The sequence below is a fragment of the Oryctolagus cuniculus genome, chromosome 3 (assembly GCF_964237555.1).
Source record: "Oryctolagus cuniculus chromosome 3, mOryCun1.1, whole genome shotgun sequence".
Taxonomy (NCBI): Eukaryota; Metazoa; Chordata; class Mammalia; order Lagomorpha; family Leporidae; genus Oryctolagus; species Oryctolagus cuniculus.
In genome coordinates this window covers 66,042,477-66,065,861 of record NC_091434.1, presented here as the reverse complement: position 1 = coordinate 66,065,861, position 23,385 = coordinate 66,042,477, and the positions used below count along the sequence as shown (strand labels likewise).

Genomic DNA, 23,385 nt, shown 5'->3' with positions numbered 1-23,385 from the left:
AGACTTAGTAAAGAATAGCTACATTTGTAGTGTATGAGTAAATTAGTACCTACAATTTCTTTCATTTTTTCAAAAGGGAAAAACTTTAAAAAATCTTTATAAAAAAAGAGTTATTTATTTATTTGAATTTCAAAATTACAAAGGAAAGACAGTGGGAGAGATCTTCCATCCACTGGTTCACTCCCCAGACGGCTGCAATGGCCAGGGCAGGGCTATACAGAAGCCAGGAGCTTCTTTCTGGGTCTCCCACGTGGGTAGCAATGGCCCAAGTACTTGAGCCATCCTCTGCTGCTTTTCTCAGGCCATTAGCAGGGAGCAGGATTGGATGTGGAGCAGCTGAGACTGGAACTACCACCTATGCCGGATGCCAACATGCATGTGGCAGCTTTACCTACTATGCCACAATGCTGGCCCCTAAAAAATCTTGAGACTAGTTACTGAATAAGAATTTATCAGGTGCTAATGTTTATATATATATATTTCTTAATAAACCCTAGTATATTTGTGGTTATTTTGTGCTCTTGATATATTCTAGATATTAATCCTTTGTCAGGTAACTACTTTGTAAATATTTTCTCCCATTCTGTCCGCTGTCTCTTCACCCCAATAAATTATTTCTTTTGCTCTGCTGAGGTTTCTGAATTTGATAAAATCCCTTGTCTAGTTTTGCTTTTGTTACCTGTGTTTTTTGAGTCTCATCCAAAAAAATCACTGCCTACACTATTGTCTTTTTAAAGACTGATTTATTTATTTGAAAGTCAGAGTTATAGAGAGAGAGGAAAGAGGGAAAGATGGGGCAGGATAAGAGAGAGAGAGCACATGCATGATCCATCTTCCATTTGCTGGTTCACTCCACAAACGGCCACAACAGCTGGGGCTGGGCCAGGCTGTACTCAGGAGCCTGGGACTCCCATCCAGGTCTACCAGATGAGTGAGGGGTCCGAGTACTTGGGCCATCTTCCTTTGCTTTCCCAGGCACTAGCATAGAGCTGGACTGGAAAGGGAATGGCCCAGGTGTGCATATGGGATGCCAGTGTCGCAGGCCATGGCTTAACCTGCTGTACCACAATGCCAGCCCCAACACACCAATGTTTTAAAGTGTGTCCCCTATATTTTCCTCTAGCAATTTCATAGTTTCATTTAGGCCTTCGATCCACCTTGATTTGATTGTTTTTTATATTGTAAAAGGTAGGGATCTAATTTTATTCTTTTATACATGTATATCCAGCTTTTTAAAGCACTATTTATTGATGACTATCCTTTCTCCAAAGTACATTCTTGATACATTCATCAAAAATCAGCTGGCTGGGGCCTGGTGTGGTGGTGCAGCAGATTAAGCCATCGCTTTTGACACTGGTATTCTGTAGCAGAGTACCAGTTCAAGTTCCAGCTGCTCCACTTCCAGTCCAGCCTCCTGCTAATGTATCTGGGAAGACAGCAGGATGATGGCCCAAATACTTGAGCTCCTGCCACCCATGTGGGAGTCCTGGATGGAGTTCCTGGATCCTGGCTTCAGCCTGGCCCCACACTGGCTGTTGTGGCCATTTGGGGAATGAACCAGTGGATGGAAATATCTGTGTATCTGTCATTTTACCTTTCAAATAAATAAATACTTTTAAATATCAGTTGTGTGTATGTAGATTAATTTGTGTTCTTTATTCTATTCCACTAATCTATGTGTCAGTGTTTATGCTAGTATCATGCTGTTTTAATTACTATAGCTTTGCAGTATGCTTTGAAATCAGGTCGTGTGACACCTCTGGCTTGATTTGTTTTTGGCTCAGGATTGCTTTGGCTATTCTGTGTCTTTTGTGGTTCCATGTGAATTTTAGGATTCTTTTTCCTATTTCTGTAAAGAGTATTAGTTGAAAAAATGCTCAAATTATCACTGTCTATCAAAGAAATACAAATGAAAACCACAGTAAGATATACCTCACCCCTGTTAGAACAGCTATGTAACAAATGTTGATAAGGATGTAGAGAGAGAGGCACTCTTATACGCTGGTTGGTTAGAATATAAATTAGCATCACTACCATAAAAAACAATGGAGAGATTTCTTAAAAGAGCTAGAAATAGAACTGTTTTAGGGTCTAGCAATCTCATTACTGGCTATATATCCAAAAGACATGAACTCATTGTATCAGAGATATCTGCTCTACCATGTTTACAGCAGTCCTGTTCGCAATAGCCAAAATACGGAATCAACCAAGGAACCCAGCATCAGATGAATACATACACAATGGTTATCCATCCATAAAAAAGAATGGAAGTGTGTCATTTGCATGGATGTAACTGGAGGACATCATGTTAAGTACAACAAGCCAGACACAGACAAATACAAACATGTCCTCCCTCATATGGGGAGCTAAACAAAACACCCCTTAATCTGAACACAGAATGATGATTTCTAGACACTGGAAGGTAGATAGAAGGAATCTGGAACAACAGCTACCAAATCAGAGTTAGACCAAAGGAGAAAGTTTCTAGTGTTACCTAGCATAGTGGAGGAGATTATAGTTCATAATCACTTAGCTTGTATTGTATGAATACATCAGAGAAAGAAGCTCCAAACTCCAATCTCAAAGCAATGTCAAAGAAGGGGAAATTCTGATTACCCTATTTTGATCAGTATACATGATATAAATGTATTAAAATATCACACTGTAGCCCATATATATCTCACTTATTGTTTATAAAAATGTAAAAAGGAAAAGGAAAAACTCCATGAATAGACAAATGGGTAAAGGAAAAGTAATAAATAAATACAATGTTAATTTCAGCCTTAAAAAGAAGAAATTTTGCTATATTAAAATCTTGAGGACATTATGCTAAGTGCAGTAAGCCTATCACAGACAGATAGCACTGTATGACTCCACTTGTATGAGGTATCTATTATAGTTTAATTTCCAGAATCAAAGAGTGGAATAGTAGCTGTCAGAAGCTGAGGAGAAGGGAAAATGGGAGTTGCTAATTAATGACTATAAACTTTCAGTTAAGCAAGATAAATAAATTTGAGTTAAATGCTATACAATATCATACCTGTCATTAACAATAATGTACTATACACTTGAAAATTTGTTGAGAGGGTAGATCTTAACGTTAAGTGTTCTTACTACAAAAACCAAAAAAAATACAAAAAAAAAAAACCCTTGTATACAAGTACATATATGAAGTGTATGTGATATGCTAAGTCACATTTAATTTTTAAATTAAAAGTTTTGCAAGGCAATCTTTTCTTTTAATGCTGCCATAGCAATATGAAGGCCTATCAAAGACTTTAAAGGATATCTGCCTCTTGTAAGAAAAATTTTAAATTATAAGATATATGTTTGTTTAAATGATGTGAAAAACTTAGTTTGCCTGACTGATGTGAAAAACTTCTCCCTAAGCACTTAAACAGATAATTACATTGATGACATCTTTACAGATACAGTTAAGAAGACAGCAGGTATCTTACCATCAATTATGATTATACAGACTCATTTTTAATTGAGAAATACTTCAGAATATTGACCTATATTAACAATACAATTCATTAACATCAATTTTTCTAGCTGTTCATTGACCAGCCCTTTAACAGATTTTATTGAAAAACATTCACAATGTTAAAACACACACACACACACAAAATAATAGAAAAGGAAGGAAGGAAGAAAAGAAGGAAATCTATTTGGTGCTAATACTGTCACTGGAAATGTAACCAAAGGCTGGAGAGGGAGGGTGCCTTGAAATCTTTCTGCTACATGAGGTTCTAAGAAATGTATCTGAGGTACACTGGCAGGGCAGTATGAAACGATTGTACTGCCACTGGCCATATTGTACCTGGTCTGTGGATAATTAGAGTCCTTCAGTTTCCAAAGCTGTCAATCTGGCACCTTTCACAGGCACTATATTCACTTTGAATAAAACAAAACAAAACAAAATTTATAATTTAAAGAATGAAAAAACTTAAAAATAAAACTTGCTGAAGCAACTTTACAGTCGTGATATAAAGCAAAAAATATCAAGAAAAGTGAAGCACCAGTGCTGTGTTTTAATTTTAAAATTCTTTGTTTGGATTTTATATCACAACTTAATAAAGTTCAAGCCAAAAAATTTATGTATTTTTGTTCCAAACAGGTAAACAATTAATATTTTAAATTTTTTCACCATACCAATGCTGAAAATTTTATATTACATTTCAGCATTTCAACAGGCTTATGAAACTATGACTTACTACAGATTCTATACATATGCAGTGTTATATCCTAAATTGCCTGAACGACTGATTAGAAAAAACAGGGAAAAGGCTATGTTTACAACTAAGAAAAAATAAATACAAATAAAATTCTCATATATGCACTATACCTGCAGCTGACCATTTAATGAACTCAAGTCTTCCGCTTTCTTCTCTAAAGACTGAACCCAGACTTTCCTTTTTTGTCGGCATCTTGAAGCTGCTGCTCTATTTCGCTCTAGAAACTTTCTCCTTTTCTCATCAGGATCTTCGTTAGCTGCTCTTCTTCGACGACCGCTTGTATTTTGGGTCTGTGGAGTTGTATGAGCTGGAGAGGCCTATAACAAACACAGATGGAAGCTTGTTATACTTGTATCTGCATTGAGTGAGCAAATTAACACAAGCAGTAAAGAGTGTTAAAGGGGGACAGATAAAATCTTTATTTTCTAAGTCTTGTTGAATATCAGTATTCTGGGGCAACATGAAAATCACACTGTGGTTTAACTCCTCCCTTGAAATAAATAAACCATGCTGTAATGAAATTCTCACTGACACAATGTCACAGTGAATATATTTATAAATGCATAACATTTTCATTTACATAAAAAAGGAAAATATAATACAAATGATTATGTATACATTTATCATTTTTCCAAGTGTATTAAAAATTTTTAAAGAAATCTACTTGAAGGCAGAGCGACAGACTGACAGCAACCTGGCATCTGATGGTTCTCTCTCCAATTGTCTGTGATGGGCCAAGAGCCAGAACCACAATGTAAGTCTCCCACATGGCTGGCACTTGAACTATCACTGTTGCCTCCTGGAGTCTGTACTGGTGGAAAGCTGGAATAAGGATCTGGTGCTAGATTTTGAACCCAGGCACTCTGGTGTGGGATGCATGTGTCTTAATGGCTAGGTAAAAATTGGCCTCAATGCTTATGTGCTAACTGACTTTAGCGTATCATTCAATCCTCTGAAAATTGATTATAAACTGATACATTTAAAATTTTATTTTCCTATTTAAACTCACGACAGGAAACCAAGTTTTCTATGCTATATTTGAAATAAAATATAGCTTATATTAAATCTCAATTTTATTCAAAAAGTGGTTTCTCTAAAATTAAAGAATGAATGTCTGTATATACTTTGCTGAACTTAGCTTTTACTTTAGCATTTGTAATTTAGGATCAGTGTTTTTCTAAAGTTTCTTGTAATTACTACTGATCATTTTCCTTGTAGGTGCAATCTTATAGGAGCCTCAATTTTCATTTTAATTGGTGCCCTGTCTCCCAATAGATGAGCCTGGTTATCTCAGATTAGTCAGTCATAAATCTTCAGTCATAAGTTATATTGTTCAGTGCACAGCACTATAGAACAGTGAGCATCTCCAAACCTCTGATAAACCCCCAAACTGTATCCAAAACATTTGAATATGGAACTGGAAATAATCTCTTAGAAATGACATAGAGGTAACACCACTTTGTGGGTATAGGCACATGATCCAAAGAAGAAGCTTGAAAACAATATTTTACCTATAATTAATTATATTTTAAAATAATATGAATAAAATTTTTCTCCCAATCCAAATAATATGTAAAAATTTTACATATAAGCCAAAGATAAGTTCTGTAGGTAAACTATCAAACTATTTTTCATTCTACAAACCCCCCAAAGTACATAAAAAGTTACCTAATTCATTTGCCCAAATAACTAGAATTAAAATTAAGGGGGTTATTTTATTTACAAAGTATTAGAAAGATATTTCAAAGGCTGATTTCAAGAGTTGTAATCTTGAGACCTAGAAAAACAACAAACCAAATCCAAAATTATTAGGAGCAAAGAAATAATTAAAATTAGAGAAGAAAAAAACAAAATTGAAACAAAAAATACAATAGATCAGTGAAATTAAGAGCTGTTTTTTTAAAAAAAAAACAAAAAACAAAAAACCAAAAAACCAAAATTGATACATTATTGGCTCAACTGATCAAAAAGGATAGAAAAAGATAATCCATGCTACCAGAAACCAAAAAAGAGGTGGTGTAGCCATCCTAATATCAGCAAAATAGACTAACACAAAAACTATTAAAAGAGACAAAGAAGGACACTATATAATGATTTAAAGGTTCAATTCAACAGGAAGATGTGACTATTATAAATGTATATGCACCTAATTACAGGGCACTTGGCTATTTAAAAGAATTGTTAAGGGAATTAAAGGGAAATACAGACTCAAAATCAATTGTAATGGGGGACTTCAATAACCCCTTTCAGCAATGGACAGATCACCAGACAGAATCAACAAGGAAACAACAGAGTTAACTGACACTATAAACCAAATAGACCCAGCAGATATGTAGAGCCTACAGCCACAGAGTTCACATTTTTTTCTCCAGTGCATGCAACTTTCTCTAGGATTGACCATATGCTAGGCCATAAAGTAAGTCTCAGCAAATTAAAAAAAACTGAAATCATACCATGCATCTTCTCAGATCACAATGCAATGAAGCTAGAAATCAACAAATAAGAATCTTTATATCATACGCAAACACATGGAGAATGAACAACATGTTTCTGAATGAAGAGTGGGTCATAGAAGAAATCAAAAGAGAAATTAAAAAATTTCTGGAAACAAATGAAGACGACAATACAACATACCAAAATTTGTGGGATACAGCAAAAGCAATGCTAAGAGGAAGGTTTACTGAAAAAAAAAAAAAAAACAAAAACAAAACAAAACAACAAAAAAACTGACACACCATTGGTCCAAATAACCAAAAAAGAGAGAAGACCTAAATCAATAAAACTAGAGTTGAAAAAGAAAATGTTAACAACAGACATCACAGAAACAAACAAAAAAAATCATCAGAAACCACTACAAAGAGCTGTATGCCAATACTGGGAAACCTAGAAGAAATGGATAGATTCCTGGACACATACAAACCACCTAAAAAGACAGTGAAGACATAGAAAACCTAAACAGACCCATAACCAAGACAGAAATTGAATCAGTAATAAAGGCCCTCCCAACAAAGAAAAGCCCAGGACCAGATGGACACACTGCTAAATTCTACCAGACATTTAAAGAATAACAAACTTCAATTCTCAATATTCAAAACAACAGAAAAGGAGGGAATCCCCCCAAATTCTTTCTAGGAAGCCAGCATCACCTTAATTCCGAAACCCGGAAAATATGCAACAGGGAAAGAGAAATACAGACCAATTGCCCTGATGAACATAGATGCAAAAATCCTCAATAAAATTCTGGCCAATCAAATCCAACTACACATCAGATCATTCACCCAGACCATGTGGGAAATATCCCGGGTATGCAGGGATTGTTCAACATTCAGAAATCAATGTGATACATCACATTAACAAATTGAAGAACAAAAACCATGTGATTATAAATAGGTGCAGAGAAAGCTTCTGACAAAATACAACACTGTTTCCTGATGAAAACTGTAAGCAAATTGGGTTTAGAAGGAACAATCCTCAATACAATCAAGGCAATTTATGACAAACCCATGGCCAGTATCATACTGAATTGGGAAAAGTTGGAAGCATTCCCAGCAAGATCCGGTACCAGACAGGGATGCCCACTCTCACCATTGCTATTCAATATAGTCCTGAAAGTTTTAGCCAGAGCCATTAGGCAAGAAAAAGAAATCAAAGGGATACAAATTGGGAAGGAGGAAGTCAAATTATCCTTATTTGCAGATGACATGATTCTATATATAGGAGATTCAAAAGACTCCACTAAGAGACTACTGGAACTCATATAAGAGTTTGGGAAAGTAGCAGGATATAAAGTCAATAAACAAAAATCAACAGCCTTTGTATACACAGACAATGCCATGGCTGAGAAAAACATTTAAGATTAATCCCATTCACAATAGCTACAAAAAGAAAAAAAAAATCAAATACCTTGGGATAAATTTAACCAAGGATGTCAAAGATCTCTATGATGAAAATTATAAAATATTAAAGGAAGAACTCGAAGCAGATACAAAAAAAAAATGGAAAAATCTTCCATGTTCATAAAAATGTCCATTAGTCCATAAGCAATTTATAGATTAAATGTGATACTAATAAAAATACCAAAGACATTTTTCTCAGAAATGGAAAAAAATGATGCAGAAATTCATATGGAGGCACAAGAGACCTTGAATACCTAAAGCAATCTTATAAAACAAAAACAAAGCTGGAGGCATCACAATACCAGATTTCAAGACATACTACAAGGAAGTTATAATCAAAGCATATACCTGGTACAGGTATAAAAATAGATAGATAGACCAATGGAACAGAATAGAAACCCCAGAAATCAATCCAAACATCTACAACCAATTTATATTTGACCAAGGAGCTAAAACCAATACCTGGAGCAAAGGCAGTCTCTTCAACAAATGGTGCTGGGATAACTGGATTCCCACATGCAGAAGTATGAAGCAAGACCCCTACCCTACACCTTGCACAAAAATACACTCAACATGGATTAAGGATATAAATCTATGACCTGACACCATCAAATTAATTGAGAACATCGGGAAAACCCTGCAAGATATAGGCACAGGCAAAATATCCCTGGAAAAGATCCCAGAGGCACAGGCAGTCAAAGCAAAAATTCACAATTAGGATTGCTTCAAACTGAGAAGCTTTTTTTTTTTTTTGACAGGCAGAGTAGACAGTGAGAGAGACAGAGAGAAAGGTCTTCCTTTGCCGTTGGTTCACCTTCCAATGACCGCCGCGGCCGGCACACTGCGGCTGGCCCACCGCGCTGATCCAATGGCAGGAGCCAGGTACTTCTCCTGGTCTCCCATGCGGGTGCAGGGCCCAAGGACTTGGGCCATCCTCCACTGCACTCCCTGGCCACAGCAGAGAGCTGGCCTGGAAGAGGGGCAACAGGGACAGAATCTGGTGCCCCAATCAGGACTAGGTCCTGGTGTGCCGGCTCCACAAGGCGGAGGATTAGCCTAGTGAGCCGCGGTGCCGGCCAAACTGAGAAGCTTCTGTACTGCAAAAGAAACAGTCAAGAAAGTGAAGAGGCAACCAACAGAATGGGAGAAATATTTGCAAACTACTAAACTGATAAAAGATTAATAACCAGAATCTACAAAGAGATCTAGATAACTCCACAACACCAAAACAAACAACCCAGTTAAAAGTTGGGCAAAGGATTTAAACAGACATTTATCAAAAGAGGAAATCCAAATGGCCAACAGACACATGAAAAAATGTTCAGGTTCACTTGCTGTTAGGGAAATGCAAATCAAAACCACAATGAGGTTTCACTTCACCCCAGTTAGAAAGGCTTTCATACAGAAATTAACCAAAACAAATGCTGGTGAGGATGTGGGGAAAAAGGTACCCTAATCCACTGTTGGTGGGAATGCGAACTGGTAAAGCCATTATGGAAGTCAGTTTCGAGATTCCTCAGAAAACTGAATATTGCCCTACCGTACAACCCAGCCATCCCATTCCTTGGAATTTACCCAAAGGATATTAAATTGGCAAATAAAAGAGCTGTCTGTACCTTAATGTTTATTGCAGCTCAATTCACAATAACTAAGACATGGAATCAACCTAAATGCCCATCAATAGAAGACTGGATAAAGAAATTATGGGATATGTACTCTATAGAATACTATACAGCAGTAAAAAAAAAAAAAAAAGAAAGAAAGAAATCTGGTCATTTGCAACAAAATGGAGGAATCTGGAAAACACCATGCTGAGTGAAATAAGCCAGTCCCAAAGGGACAAATATCATATGTTCTCCCTGATCGGTGACAACTATATGAGCACCTAAAAGGAAACCTGTTGAAGTGAAATGGACACTATGAAAAACAATGTCTTGATCAGCCCTTGTCCTGACTGTCAAGGAACAGCCTACTATTTGATTCCTTTTAGTATTTTTTTGTTCTACTTAATACCATTGGTTGAACTCTTTAATTAACATACAATTATTCTTAGGCCTTTAAAATGAACTGAAAAGTGATTCCTGCTAAATATAAGAGTGGGAATAAGAAAGGGAGGAGAATACAGTTCTGCACATGCTCACTCGGGACTTACCCCTAATGGTAGAGATAGAAACGTGCCAGGGAATTTCAATTCAATCTCATCAAGGAGGCATGTACCAATACCATCTTACTTGTTAAAGTGATCAGTTTAAGTTCACAATTAATCAAAAAGATAGGATTAAGTGTCAAAGGGATTATATAAATAAGACCAGTGTCTGCTAATAATAATTGATAGAATTAAAAAGGAGAGAATGATCCCACATGGGAAGCAGGATACACAGCAGACTCATAGAATGGCAAATGCCCTAAACAGCACTCTGGCCTCAGAATCAGCCCTTAAGGCATTCCGATCTGGCTAAAAAGCCCATTAGAGTTTCAAAGGCATGGAAAGCCAAAACATTGTAACAACAACAACAACAACAACAACAACAACAAACCCCACACACCAAAAAACACCTAAATCAACGATCTCTGTGAATGAGATCCCAGTGGGAAGACCAGGCCATCAAAGGAGGAGGTACCTTTCTCTGAAGGGAGGAGAGAACTTCCACTTTGAATAAGTAAGATCGGAGTTGGTGAACTCAAGAGGCTTCCATAGCCATGGCAGTTCATGACAAGAGCCTCGGGTGATTACTGACGTCATAAATAAGAGTGTCAATTGTTAAATCAACAACTGGAGTCACTGTGCACCAGCTCCCCATGTAGGACCTCTGTCCTTAATGTGTTGTACTATGCAAATTAAGGGTAAAACTACTACTCAAACAGTACTCTATACTTTGTGTGTTTGTGTGGGTGCAATCTGTTGAAATCTTTACTTAGTATATACTAAATTGATCGTCTGAATATAAAGATAAATGAAAATGAATCTTGATGAAAAATGGGATGGGAGAAGGAGTGGGACATGGGAGGGTTACAGGTCGGAGGGAGGTTATGGGGGTAAAGGTGCTATAATTCAAAATTTGTACTTTGGAAATTTGTATTTATTAAATCAAAGTTGAAAAAAAAATAGTCCTGGGACCGATGTAGCAGAGAGGGTTAAACAGCCACCTATGATGCTGGCATCTCTACTGAAGCACTGGTTGGTGTCCTGGCTGCTCTGCTTCCAATCCAGTTCACCTGCTAATGCACCTAGGAAAGCAGCAGAAGATGGTTCAAGTATTTGGGACCATGCCATACATGTGGGAGACTGGAATTGTGTTCCGGGGTGCTAGCTTTAGTGTGGCCCAGCCCTGGCTATTGCAGTCATTTGGGGAGTGAACCAGTGGACGGAATATCTCTTTTTTCCCTTGGCTGCTTGTCTGTCATCCCGCCTTTCAAATAAATAAATCTTTAAAAAATATTATTTAAGGGGCCGGCGCCATGGCTCACTTGGTTAATCCTCCGCCTGCGGCGCCGGCATCCCATATGGGCGTTGGGTTCTAGTCCCAGTTGCTCCTCTTCCAGTCCAGCTCTCTGCTGTGGCCCGGGAAGGCAGTGGAGGATGGCCCAAGTGCTTGGGCCCCTGCACCCGCATGGGAGACCAGGAAAAACACCTGGCTCCTGGCTTCAGATCAGCGCAGCGTGCCGGCCGCAGTGACCATTTGGGGGGTGAACCAACGGAAGGAAGATCTTTCTCTCTCTCTCTCACTGTCTAACTCTGCCTGTCTAATAAAAAAATTATTTAAAATGAAAAAATCATACTTAGCTTGCAGACCATACAGAATCAGCCATGGGCTACACTTAGCTTCTGAACCACATTTTGCTCTCCCCTGAATTACAACAAAACAAACACACACACACACACACACACACACACACATTCTCTCTCTCTCTCACTCACTTTCCCTCTAAGTCAAGTTGATAACCACAATCACATTCCATTTTATCTTAAGTTCAGTAAAGATGAAATATGGTTAAATAACTATGCTTAGACAGCAATTTAAAAAATTACTGTTTACAGGTGTTTCATTAATTGCAAAGTTTTGGTCTTTTAATGCCAACGCTAATACTCTTTAAGCACAGAACACAGAAGGTCTACACAGAGTTCTGAAACATTTAACAGAAATATGGCAACCTTTGACTCTAGAAATATACTGAAGATACATAAAGCATCTATTAGGCAGTCACAAACTAGAGATACGTGACTAGGGTCTCTAGTAACACAGTTGCCATAAAAAGTCTCTCTGCTCAGTTGGTGATGGTTCACAGGTTTTAATTCACCACTTGACTTATGTCAGTTATGTAATGCAACATACAGATGTATGCACTTGTGTATGAATCTAAATACATTTCTCTAAACGATTTCTTATTACCTAGAAGTAAGTAAGGTAAGAGTACTTATATAAGTGGCTGGTGCTGTGGCATAGTGGGTAAAGCTGCCGCTGACAAGTGCCAGCATCCCATACGGGCGCCAGTTCGAGTCCTGGCTGCTCCACTTCTGATCCAGCTCTCTGCCATGGCCTGGGAAAGCAGCAGAAGATGGCTCAAGTCCCTGGGCCCCTGCACCCACATGGGAGACACAGGGGAAGCCCCTGGCTCTTGGCTTCAGATCAGCGCAGCTCTGACTGTTGTGGCCATCTGGGGAGTGATCCAGCAGATGGAAGGCCTCTCTCTCATTGCCTCTGCCTCTCTAACTCTGCCTTTCAAATATACTAAAGGAAAAAGGTCTGCTTCTTTCAGACATGTGAAACATTAGTTAATAGCTCTACACAATTTAATGGTCCTTCAAATACTAGAATATGATACGCCAGGTAATCATGAACATACAGCATTTCAGGAATCAGGCAAATCAATAATTGAAAAATATAGATCCAAAAAGATTCTTTAGAAATCTGTTTTGTTACCGGAAAAATAAATGACATATATTCCTGCAGAATACTGCATTCCTCAACAATATGAAAGAAACTATTACTGTCTATAACATTTACAGAACTTTTTTTTTTAAAGATTATTTATTTGAGAGGCAGTTACAGACAGAGGGAGAGACAGAGAGTGAGATCTTTCATTCACTGATTTACTCCCCAAATGGCCACAATGGCCAAGAGCTGGGCCAATCTGAAGCCAGGAGGCAGAAGTTTCCTCCAGGTCTCCCATGTGGGTCTAAGGGTCCAAGGACTTGGACCATCTTCCAATGCTTTCCCAGGCACATTAGCATGGAGTCGGATCGGAAAAGGAGCAGCCAGGACTCAAACTGGTACCCATATGGGATACCAGTACCGCAGGCAGAGACTTTGCCTACTTCACTACAGTGTTAGCCCCAAATTGACAGGACTTAATCCACTAAATTTTCCTATAGCTTGAACACTCTGTTTACACAGGAGCACAGTTCAAATCAAATCCATTTGTACTAACTATATCAAGGAAAATATCCAGAGCTAATGGTTTAGTTTATTTTTATTAAAAGTATGTAGATTTTGACAATAAAAGATTTTTCTAGTTATAGAAAACATTCCATAGAGAAAAGTCAAATCTAAATTTCCTCAATCAAGAAATGGAGAATTAAGTAAGTTTCTCAAAGTTGTATTCAGTTTCACTGTTCTATTATTAGCAGAAAAAATTGTTTTATTTAAAAATATTGTGTCAAGTCAGACCAACATGTACAGACACTCAAAGAAACATTTACAGGGTGTCTTGGATAGTAACAATTGCTCTTTTATTATTATTTATTTTTGTATCTATACTTGGACACTGAACTACTAACTATCGTTCCTTAGGACCCTGAGACACTTTGGGAGTAGTATGTCTCAGAAATAATTTTTTTCAAAGTATATAAAGAAGACATGTAAGTTGGATGACAGAGTACTTAGTGATAAAAAATAATATACATACCGGAGTTTCTGTTGTAGATGTGGCTGGCTGTTGCAACGACTGTGGTCGAGATTCCTCTGACTGAGTCCTAACCAATCCGCTACCATGACCTTTGACAGTATCACCATTGGTAACTGGAGGATGCTGCTGGGTCAAAGCCGCCTTTAATCTCTGAAATGCAAACATTAAAAAAAAAAAGTTCCTTACTTCACACCCAAATCCAACTCTCTACATAGTCTTGGGTTAACTATGCCTAGTACTGCCAGAGGAATCTTCTACTTTCTATTTGTAATCAGCTTTAACAGTAAAAACATAAAAACACCGTTAATGGAAAATAATTACCTTTGTTGAACTAAAGCAACAAGCTAATCATTAGCTTACTTTCACCTCTTCTCTTGCACTCCATTCCTGTATCTCACATCCAGAACTCATGCTCTGTCTACATTCTAAGACCTAAACCTCTCCATTATTTATTTATTTATTTATTTAATTTATTTTTTAATTAAAAAAATTTTTTTTAACAGGCAGAGTGGACAGTGAGAGAGAGAGAGACAGAGAGAAAGGTCTTCCTTTGCCATTGGTTCACCCTCCAATGGCCGCTGGGGCTGGCGCGCTGCGGCTGGCGCACCGCGCTGATCCGATGGCAAGAGCCAGGTGCTTCTTCTGGTCTCCCACGGGGTACACAGCCCAAGTACTTGGGCCATCCTCCACTGCACTCCCTGGCCACAGCAGAGAGCTGGCCTGGAAGAGGGGCAACCGGGACAGAATCCGGCACTTCGACCGGGACTAGAACCCAGTGTGCTGGTGCTGCTAGGTGGAGGATTAGCCTAGTGAGGCGCGGCGCCGGCCTCCATTTTTTAAAAAAAAGGTTTATTCATTTATTTGAAAGGTACAGTTACAGAAAGGCAGAGGCAGAGGCAGAGACAGAGAGCGAGGTCTTCCATTCGTTGTTTCACTCCCCAAATGGCCACAATGGCCAGAGCTAGGATGATCCAAACCCAGGAGCCTGGAGCTTCTTCCAGGTCTCCTACATGGGTGCAGGGGCCCAAGGACTTGGGCCATCTTTCGCTGCTTTCTCAGGTACATTAGCAGCAAGCTGGATTTGAAGTGGAGCAGCTAGGACTCGAACCATCACCCACATGGGATGTTGGCATTGCAGGCAGTGGCTTTAACTGCTACGCCACAGTGCCAGCCCCTAAACCTCTTCTTGTCCAGATTTTTTGGGAGCCAGTAGTACTTCCTTGGACAATTACCCGATGTTACACCTTTAGGTCATGAGGCTGCTCGCCAGACTGTACAATTAGAATGAAACTTCTTATTTTATCAGCAAAAATCTGTCATATGTGACTACCTTATCTTTCAATCAGATACTAAAATGTTTAAGAACAGAAGCTGTTCTGTATATTTATGGGTCCTTGTTAGCAGCTGGTATGTTGATTTGCTATCTAGGTATACAAATTTGCTAACTGACTTTAGTAGGTTTTGAGGAAAATGGAAACATATACAATTTAAGGAAGTTTTACTGTTGATTTATTTATTTTTTAAAAAGAATTATTTAATCAGGGGCTGGTGCTGTGGCAGAGCGGGTGGAGCCTCCGCCTGCAGCGTCAGCATCCCATATGGGTGACAGTTCTAGTCCTGGCTGCTCCTCTTACAATCCAGCTCTCTGCTATGGTCTGGGAAAGCAGTGGAAGATGGCCCAAGTCCTTGGGCCCCTGCACCCACATGGGAGACCCGGAAGAAGCTCCTGGCTCCTGGCTTCAGATCAGCTCAGCTCCGGCTGTAGCAGTCATGTGGGGAGTGAACTAGCAGATGGAAGACCTCTCTCTCTCTCTCTCTGCCTATCCTTCTCTCTCTCTGTAACTATAACTTTCAAATAAATAAATAAATCTTTTAAAAAAAAGAAGGCCATCTAGCCGGCGCCACAGCTCACTAGGCTAATCCTCGGCCTTGCAGCGCAGGCACACTGGGTTCCAGTCCCGGTCGGGGCGCCAGATTCTGTCCCAGTTACCCCTCTTCCAGTCCAGCTCTCTGCTGTGGCCAGGGAGTGCAGTGGAGGATGGCCCAAGTCCTTGGGCCCTGCACCCCATGCCCTGCCCTTGGGCCCTGCACCAGGATAAGTACCTGGCTCCTGCCATTGGATCAGCGCGGTGCGCCAGCCACAGCGCACCAGCTGCAGCGACCATTGGAGGGTGAACCAACAACAAAGGAAGACCTTTCTCTCTCTCTCTCTCACTGTCCAAATAAATAAATTAATTAATTAATTAAAAAAAAGAAGGCAATCACCAAGAATTAAGAATGCCAAGCCTGTGGCCAGCATTGTGGCTCACTTGGTTGGTCCTCTGCCTGCAGCGCCAGCATCCCATATGGGTGCTGGGTTCTAGTTCGGGTTGCTCCTCTTCCAGTCCAGCTCTCTGCTGTGGCCTGGGATAGCAGTGGAGGATGGCCCAAGTGCTTGGGCCCCTGCACCCACATGGGAGACCAGGAAGAGACTCCTGGCTCCTGGCTTTGGATCGGCATAGCTCCAGCTGTTGTGGCCATTTGGAGAGTGAACCAACGGAAGGAAGACCTTTCTCTCTGTCTCTCTCTCTCTCAGTCTGTAAACTCTACCTGTCAAATAAATTAAAAAAAAAAAAAAAAAAAAAGAGAGAGAGAGAGAGAGAGAATACCAAGCCTGGTACTGCAACTGCTAAGTCATATCAACACTTAGCAACCTGGTCAGGCACACTTTGGCCCTCTTTTGTGACAGATTATTTCCTTAGGAATTACAAAAGTTACCATAAATTTAAAGTTTTAGTATATTTACTGATTAAAACTGAGAGTAATAATAACTTGCTTGCAGGTTATTATTTCTCTCTTTAAAAAAAAAAAAGATTTATTTATTTGAAAGGTAGAGCTGGGCGGTTTGGGGAGAGGGAGACAGAGAGCGAGCTTCCATTTGCTGGTTCACTCCCCAGATGGCTGCAACAGCCAGAGCTGGGCCATTCTGAAGCCAGGACCTTCTTTTGGGTCTCCCACACAGGTGCAGGGGCACAAGGACTTGTTCCATCTTCCACTGCTTTCCCAGGCACATTAGCAGGGGGCTGGATTGGAAGTAGAGCAGCTAGGATGTGAACCAGTGCCCATTTGGGATGCTGGTGCTGCAGGTGGCAGCTTAACCTCCTACAACACAGCGCCAGTCCCAGCCTGCATTTTCTTTGCATATGTGTATGCAGGAATGTCCAAGAAATTAGGAGAGTTCCTACACTTGAGTATTTTCAAAATGTAATGGGGTCATCTTAAGTACTGGTTGGGCGGTAGATGTATTTAGTATGTAAAATACGTTAAAGACCACATCATGTACTGTATTTTTCAGAATATAGACAAGATCCCTAGTTCCTTCCTTTCTTCTTTCTTTTTTAAACATTCAAAGGTACTACAAGAAGTTTGTGGACAATGGAACTAAAAGGTAAGTTTACTTTGGTATAAAAAATGAAATTCAGTCATAGGATTTTCATAATACATATTTTCCATGGACTTTTTTAAAGACTTTATATTAGTAGCTATGACACAGGAAATTAGAACACCAATAACTGATTAGACATTATGGAAGTTGATGAATGGAAACTTCAATTACAGGAGTTCCTAAAGAATTAGCTCACCAGCATCAGATAAGAATACTTAGGAAGATGATCAAGAAGAACTGAAAACAGAGACAGGAGTTGGCAGGTGTGGGTCTTATAAACAGAATAAAGGAGGAGCATCCAGGGAAGTGGTCAGTCTGCATATTTACATCTTTTATAAACAGAATATCAGAGATCAAAATACACTAAATCATACCCAATCTATAGCCCTAAGATGGAGCTTTCATTTGTGTCTAAACAATGTTCATAAATACAATTAGAAGGTGAGATGTGAGGCTTTCTAAGTTAAGTGTTGGTAAAACATTCTTAAGTCCTTAGGTAGAAAGCACAGAACTGAAGAGCATTTAAAGTTTTACAGTGAAGAGCTTAACTCTTAGAATTAGTGAAATACAGTAACTGCACATAGGGGAGTCTGAAGTACATAAACATCACTCTCTTGAATAATCTTTAGTAGGGCAAGTTACTACCTTACAGAGCACTTAAAAGCAGCATCAGTCTTCATTTATTATCCTCCTCTGACTGCCCTAGGGTATACAGCACTCATCCGGTGAGGGAGCGCTAATGTTTGCTCCACGCTGTTACAATGATTACAATAGGTCTGACTCTGAAAGTGTGCCACTGGGTTTAAATGTAAGAAAAGGATTTTAAGGGTTAATTAACAGAGCGCTAAAGTATCATTTTTAAAATTACAACAAAAATATATGTAAGCTAAAATTTTTTAGAATGAATTTAGGTGAAAAAAGCAGTAACTATCATTCACATGTTTTATAATTATAAATATATATAATTATTTTATAGTATATTCTTACAACATAAGGATACCTAGTAACTACCCTTGTATATCTGTTAGGGGTATTTTAAAGAAGGCCAAACAACGATATCTAAAAAAATTAATACATTTTTCCTCAATAGAGAAATTTCATGTAAGTTCATAGATAAATAAGATTTAAAAGGTTTAAACTCTCTAACATGTATAAAGGCACACAATGTTTTAAAGAAAACTAAAATGTATTATTACATTTCTAAGATGTAGACTACTGCTTTAATATTAACAGTTAATGTTTAGTGATGTAAAGATCAATTACTATATTGAAAACTTTTCTTTCCTAGAGATATAAACTGTATCAGTCATTAAAGGATAAATAGTTGTTATGGTGACCAATCTGATATATTTATGTTAACAGGTGATCTCCTAAAAATTGTCATTCAAGTTCTATGTTGTACCCTTGAAAATAAATTCTTTCACATCTGTCAAAACTTGGGAAGAACAAACTACTCCATCATAGTTCAAAGAAAATTTTTTTTCTAAAAACAATTTATGAAAAAGTCAGATTCATATTTCATATGTGCCACAAAAGCTCATCAGAATAATAACCCTCCTTCTCCTGGGTGTTATCCTACCATCTGCTACTCTATTACTTATCTTTATTTTGCAACTAATTAACAGCATAATCTTCTAAATTCAGCAAGTTAATTATCATTATTGTGGTCTTTGCAGCATCATCAGTCCTCATGAAGTCTTGTCTCCCTACCCCCAGAGAACATATGAAAATGAAGTAGGTTGGGAGAGGGTCTGTTTCTTTGGAGTGGGCTCATTAGGTGTTTGCTGATTAGCTTGGCATGCAGAGGCAGGTCAGAAGAATTCTGCTGAACATGAGGTTCCATGCAGGGCCCCAACCAAGTTAATGTAGGTTTCTGAACATTTGCCAAGATGCCCTCTGTCAGCTCTCAGTACCCCTGCAGAAAACCTACTGGCTACCCACTGTGTGCGAAGATATTTCTGTTCTGTCACATAAGCCTTACAGGAATGATTCTGGAAGGATACTTCTTACTTTACTAAATTTTCTTAAACAAAACTCCTAGATGATTAACATCCAGAAGAGCTATTTTTATTACAAATATAAGAGAATAACCTTATTAGAAGAGTAGTATAGATACCAAATATCTACAGTTTATGTGTTTAGTGATAAACAAAACCCCTAAAACAATTGGGCAAGATATGATGCAATTCTGTAGAAAACAGCAGGTCATAGGATTGTTCTGTAGTATTAAAAAGTACTGCATAATCTTACATTTGTGGATCCTTACTCCCATTTATCATATTCTTATTTTTCCAAAGACCTATATTAAAAAGAGTGTTATTTTTAAAAAAGCTTACCCTGAAGAAGTTTTTTAGTAGAAAGAAAAAGGATTTATATTTCAGTATTTACAGTAGCCAAAACAACAGTGCATATGTGATATTTTCCTGTAGGCACTGGGCATCTAAAAATCAAGGAATACCAAAAGCACCTCTGGTTATCTCAGGATATGAAGTAAGTTTCTCTTCAGCTATTCTAATCCTGGCATTTCTCCTTCATTATCTTTTAACCACAAGTCATTTTAGCATACTCACCACAGCTATACTACACAGTACGTCATTAACAGAATGTGACCACAAAGGTTAAATAAGTTCCTGGAGAAAGATGAAGAACTCAAAAAGCATGATATTCATTTTTTTTTTTTTTTTTTTTGACAGGCAGAGTGGACAGTGAGAGAGAGAGAGACAGAGAGAAAGGTCTTCCTTTGCCATTGGTTTACCCTCCAATGGCCGCTGTGGCTGGCGCACTGCGCTGATCCGATGGCAGCAGCCAGGTACTTATCCTGGTCTCCCATGGGGTTCAGGGCCCAAGTACTTAGGCCATCCTCCACTGCACTCCCTTGCCACAGCAGAGAGCTGGCCTGGAAGAGGGGCAACCGGGACAGAATCTGGCACCCCGACCGGGACTAGAACCCGGTGTGCCAGCGCCACAAGGCGGAGGATTAGCCTAGTGAGCCACGGCGCTGGCTAAATATTTTCAAAGACTTGAAAACCACCACCATCACCAATGCAAAATCCAACTGAAACAGTAAAAGTGCAATGATAGACTTGGGGTGGGGGAGCTGCAGATGGTGAACAGGCAGAACTGCTTAATGTTTAACAGGAATCTAGACAGGGGTGGGAAATGTCCAGCCCATTGGTGGTAGAAAGTCTGTAGATTCACCTAGTCTGGCCCTGCCAAGGCAACTGCAAGCTGGACACGAAATTTAATAAATCTATACCAGGCTGATACTTTCTGATGGGCAATGAATGATGTTATAAATATTCAAATGGCCCTTGGTAGAAAAAGGGTTCTCCACCTCTGATAGAAGATGTGAGCTGGGAAGCACATATTTGGAGAGCTTCGATGTGAAATTCTATCTCTGATGGAGGAAATAATCAAATTCTGTGATCATTTTCCTGGTCATTAAGAAACCTCTGTGCATGGGATATAAACCAAACTTGGCTTTCTTCAATTGGGATAATGGAACTGTTCATTTGTTAAGTCTATTGAGGCCCCTGAAACTTAATAAATTGATGACAGTGACATTTTCATTTAAAACTTACAAATAAACTGACCTATTTGGTACTTTTTTGTTCTAAAAGTATCTAAGGAGCCTGTGCTGTGGCATAGTGGGCTAAGCCTCCACTTGCAGCATCAGCATCCCATATGGGTGCCGGTTCAAGTCACAGCTGCTCTTCTTCTGATCCAGCTCTGTTATGGCCTGGGAAAGCAGTAGAAGATGGCCCAAGTCCTTGGGACCCTGCACACACGTAGGAGACCCGGAGGATGCTCCTGGCTCCTGACTGGCACAGCTCCAGCCATTGGGGCCATTTGGGTACTGAATCAGCTGATAGAAGACTTTTCTCTCTGTCTCCCCCTCTCACTGTTAGTCTACCTCTCAAATAAATAAAATCTTTAAAAAAAAAAAGTACCTAAAATAATTTGCCACACTAAGTAATGGATTGCCCTTGGGTTTCAATTTAAAATATTCAATTAACAGATCGCTTTAGTCTTATAATTTTTAGTTGTAAGCCCTAAGATAACTAAGCTTCTAAATAATACATGAACATTTAAGAAAATCAAGCCTTACTATACATATATATATATATATATATATATTTTTTTTTTTTTTTGGACAGGCAGAGTGGATAGTGAGAGAGAGAGAGACAGAGAGAAAGGTCTTCCTTTTCCGTTGGTTCACTCCTCAATGGCCACTGCAGTTGGTGTGCTGCAGCCGGTGCACCACGCTGATCCGAAGGCAGGAGCCAGGTGCTTCTCCTGGTCTCCCATGCGGGTGCAGGGCCCAAGGACTTGGGCCATCCTCCACTGCACTCCCAGGCCACAGCAGAGAGCTAGACTGGAAGAGGAGCAACCGGACAGAATCCTGCGCCCCAACCAGGACTAGAACCTGGGGTGCTGGCGCTGCAGGCGGAAGATTAGTCTAGTAGGCCGCGGCGCTGGCCCTTACTATATAAGTTTTAAAAATTATTAATTTACTTGGGAAACTCTGTTAGATAACTGCTGTAGTGATAGATAATAAAATAAGATACATATTAAATTTTTTTTTTTTTTTTTTTTTTGACAGGCAGAGTGGACAGTGAGAGAGAGAGACAGAGAGAAAGGTCTTCCTTTTGCCGTTGGTTCACCCTCCAATGACCGCCGCGGCCGGCGCGCTGCGGCCGGCGCACCGCGCTGATCCGATGGCAGGAGCCAGGAGCCAGGTGCTTTTCCTGGTCTCCCATGGGGTGCAGGGCCCAAGCACCTGGGCCATCCTCCACTGCACTCCCTGGCCACAGCAGAGGGCTGGCCTGGAAGAGGGGCAACCGGGACAGAATCCGGCGCCCCGACCGGGACTAGAACCCGGTGTGCCGGCGCCGCTAGGCGGAGGATTAGCCTAGTGAGCCGCGGCGCCGGCCTGATACATATTAAATTTTTTAAAAAATTTATTTGAAAGTCAGAGTTACACAGAGAAGGAGATGCAGAGAGTGAGAGAGAGGCCTTCCATTCCGCTGGTTCACTCCCTAAATGACCGCAACAGCCAGAGCTGAGCCGATCTGAAGCCAGGAGCCAGGAGCTTCCTCCAGGTCTCCCATGCAGGTGCAGGGGCCCAAAGACTTGGGCCATCTTCTACTGCTTTCCCAGACCATAGCAGAGAATTGGATCGGAAGAGGAACAGCCGGGACTTGAACTGGCGTCCATATGGGATGCCAGCATTCCAGGCTGGGGCTTTACCCAGCCACACCACAGCGCTGGCCCCTATATTGTTTATAAATATAGCTTAGCAAGTTTAAGATTAACTATAATTTAAACTTTAAAAGTAATCATTATATAATTATTGTAAATTGCTCTGAGAAATTAGGGAAGAACTAAGTTCTTGAATTTGTAACTTTAATATTATTTTTGTGGACAAGTGACCATTAACAGAATTATAAAAAAAAACCCAGAAACCAAACACCTCATGATACAATCTTAATTGTAGTACGTGTTGAAAAACAATCAACAATGGCCTTCTTAGAAGATTCTTTTCTGATTCCCCTGATGAATCTAAGAAACATTCACAAGAAAATCTCAAAATTTAAGATCAATCCTGTTGGATTTTTTTAGTAGCCAAGAAACGTCTGTTCACCCCCTTGATTCCGCAATCTTACCCTTTAGGTATTTATCCAACAAAATGAAAGCATATGTACAAAGTTGCAGAAGAATGTACACACTGGCTTTATTCACAACAGCTAAACACTGGAAAGCACTCAAGTGTTCATCAGTAGGAGAATAAATAAACTGTGGTATAGTCACACAATGAAATACCACTCCTCATTAAAAGCAGCAAACTATTATACACCTAACAATATGAGTAAATCTCAGAGCTGGACACAAAAGACTACATTCTGAGCCCATTTATATG

The 23,385-nt window shown here is 39.4% G+C and overlaps 1 protein-coding gene across 20 annotated transcripts in view; it reads right to left on the bottom strand.

Moving 5' to 3' along the window:
• ATF2 (activating transcription factor 2) overlaps positions 1-23,385 on the bottom strand; it is a 107,583-nt gene that overhangs the window by 16,328 nt on the left and 67,870 nt on the right. For all 20 annotated transcript variants that reach the window (XM_070070661.1, XM_070070665.1, XM_070070663.1 and 17 more), the window contains 2 exons: positions 14,042-14,191; positions 4,349-4,555 (listed from right to left, as the gene is read on the bottom strand). In XM_070070661.1, coding sequence (XP_069926762.1) covers positions 4,349-4,555; positions 14,042-14,191 — 357 coding nt within the window. The remainder of the gene's footprint in view (positions 1-4,348; positions 4,556-14,041; positions 14,192-23,385) is intronic.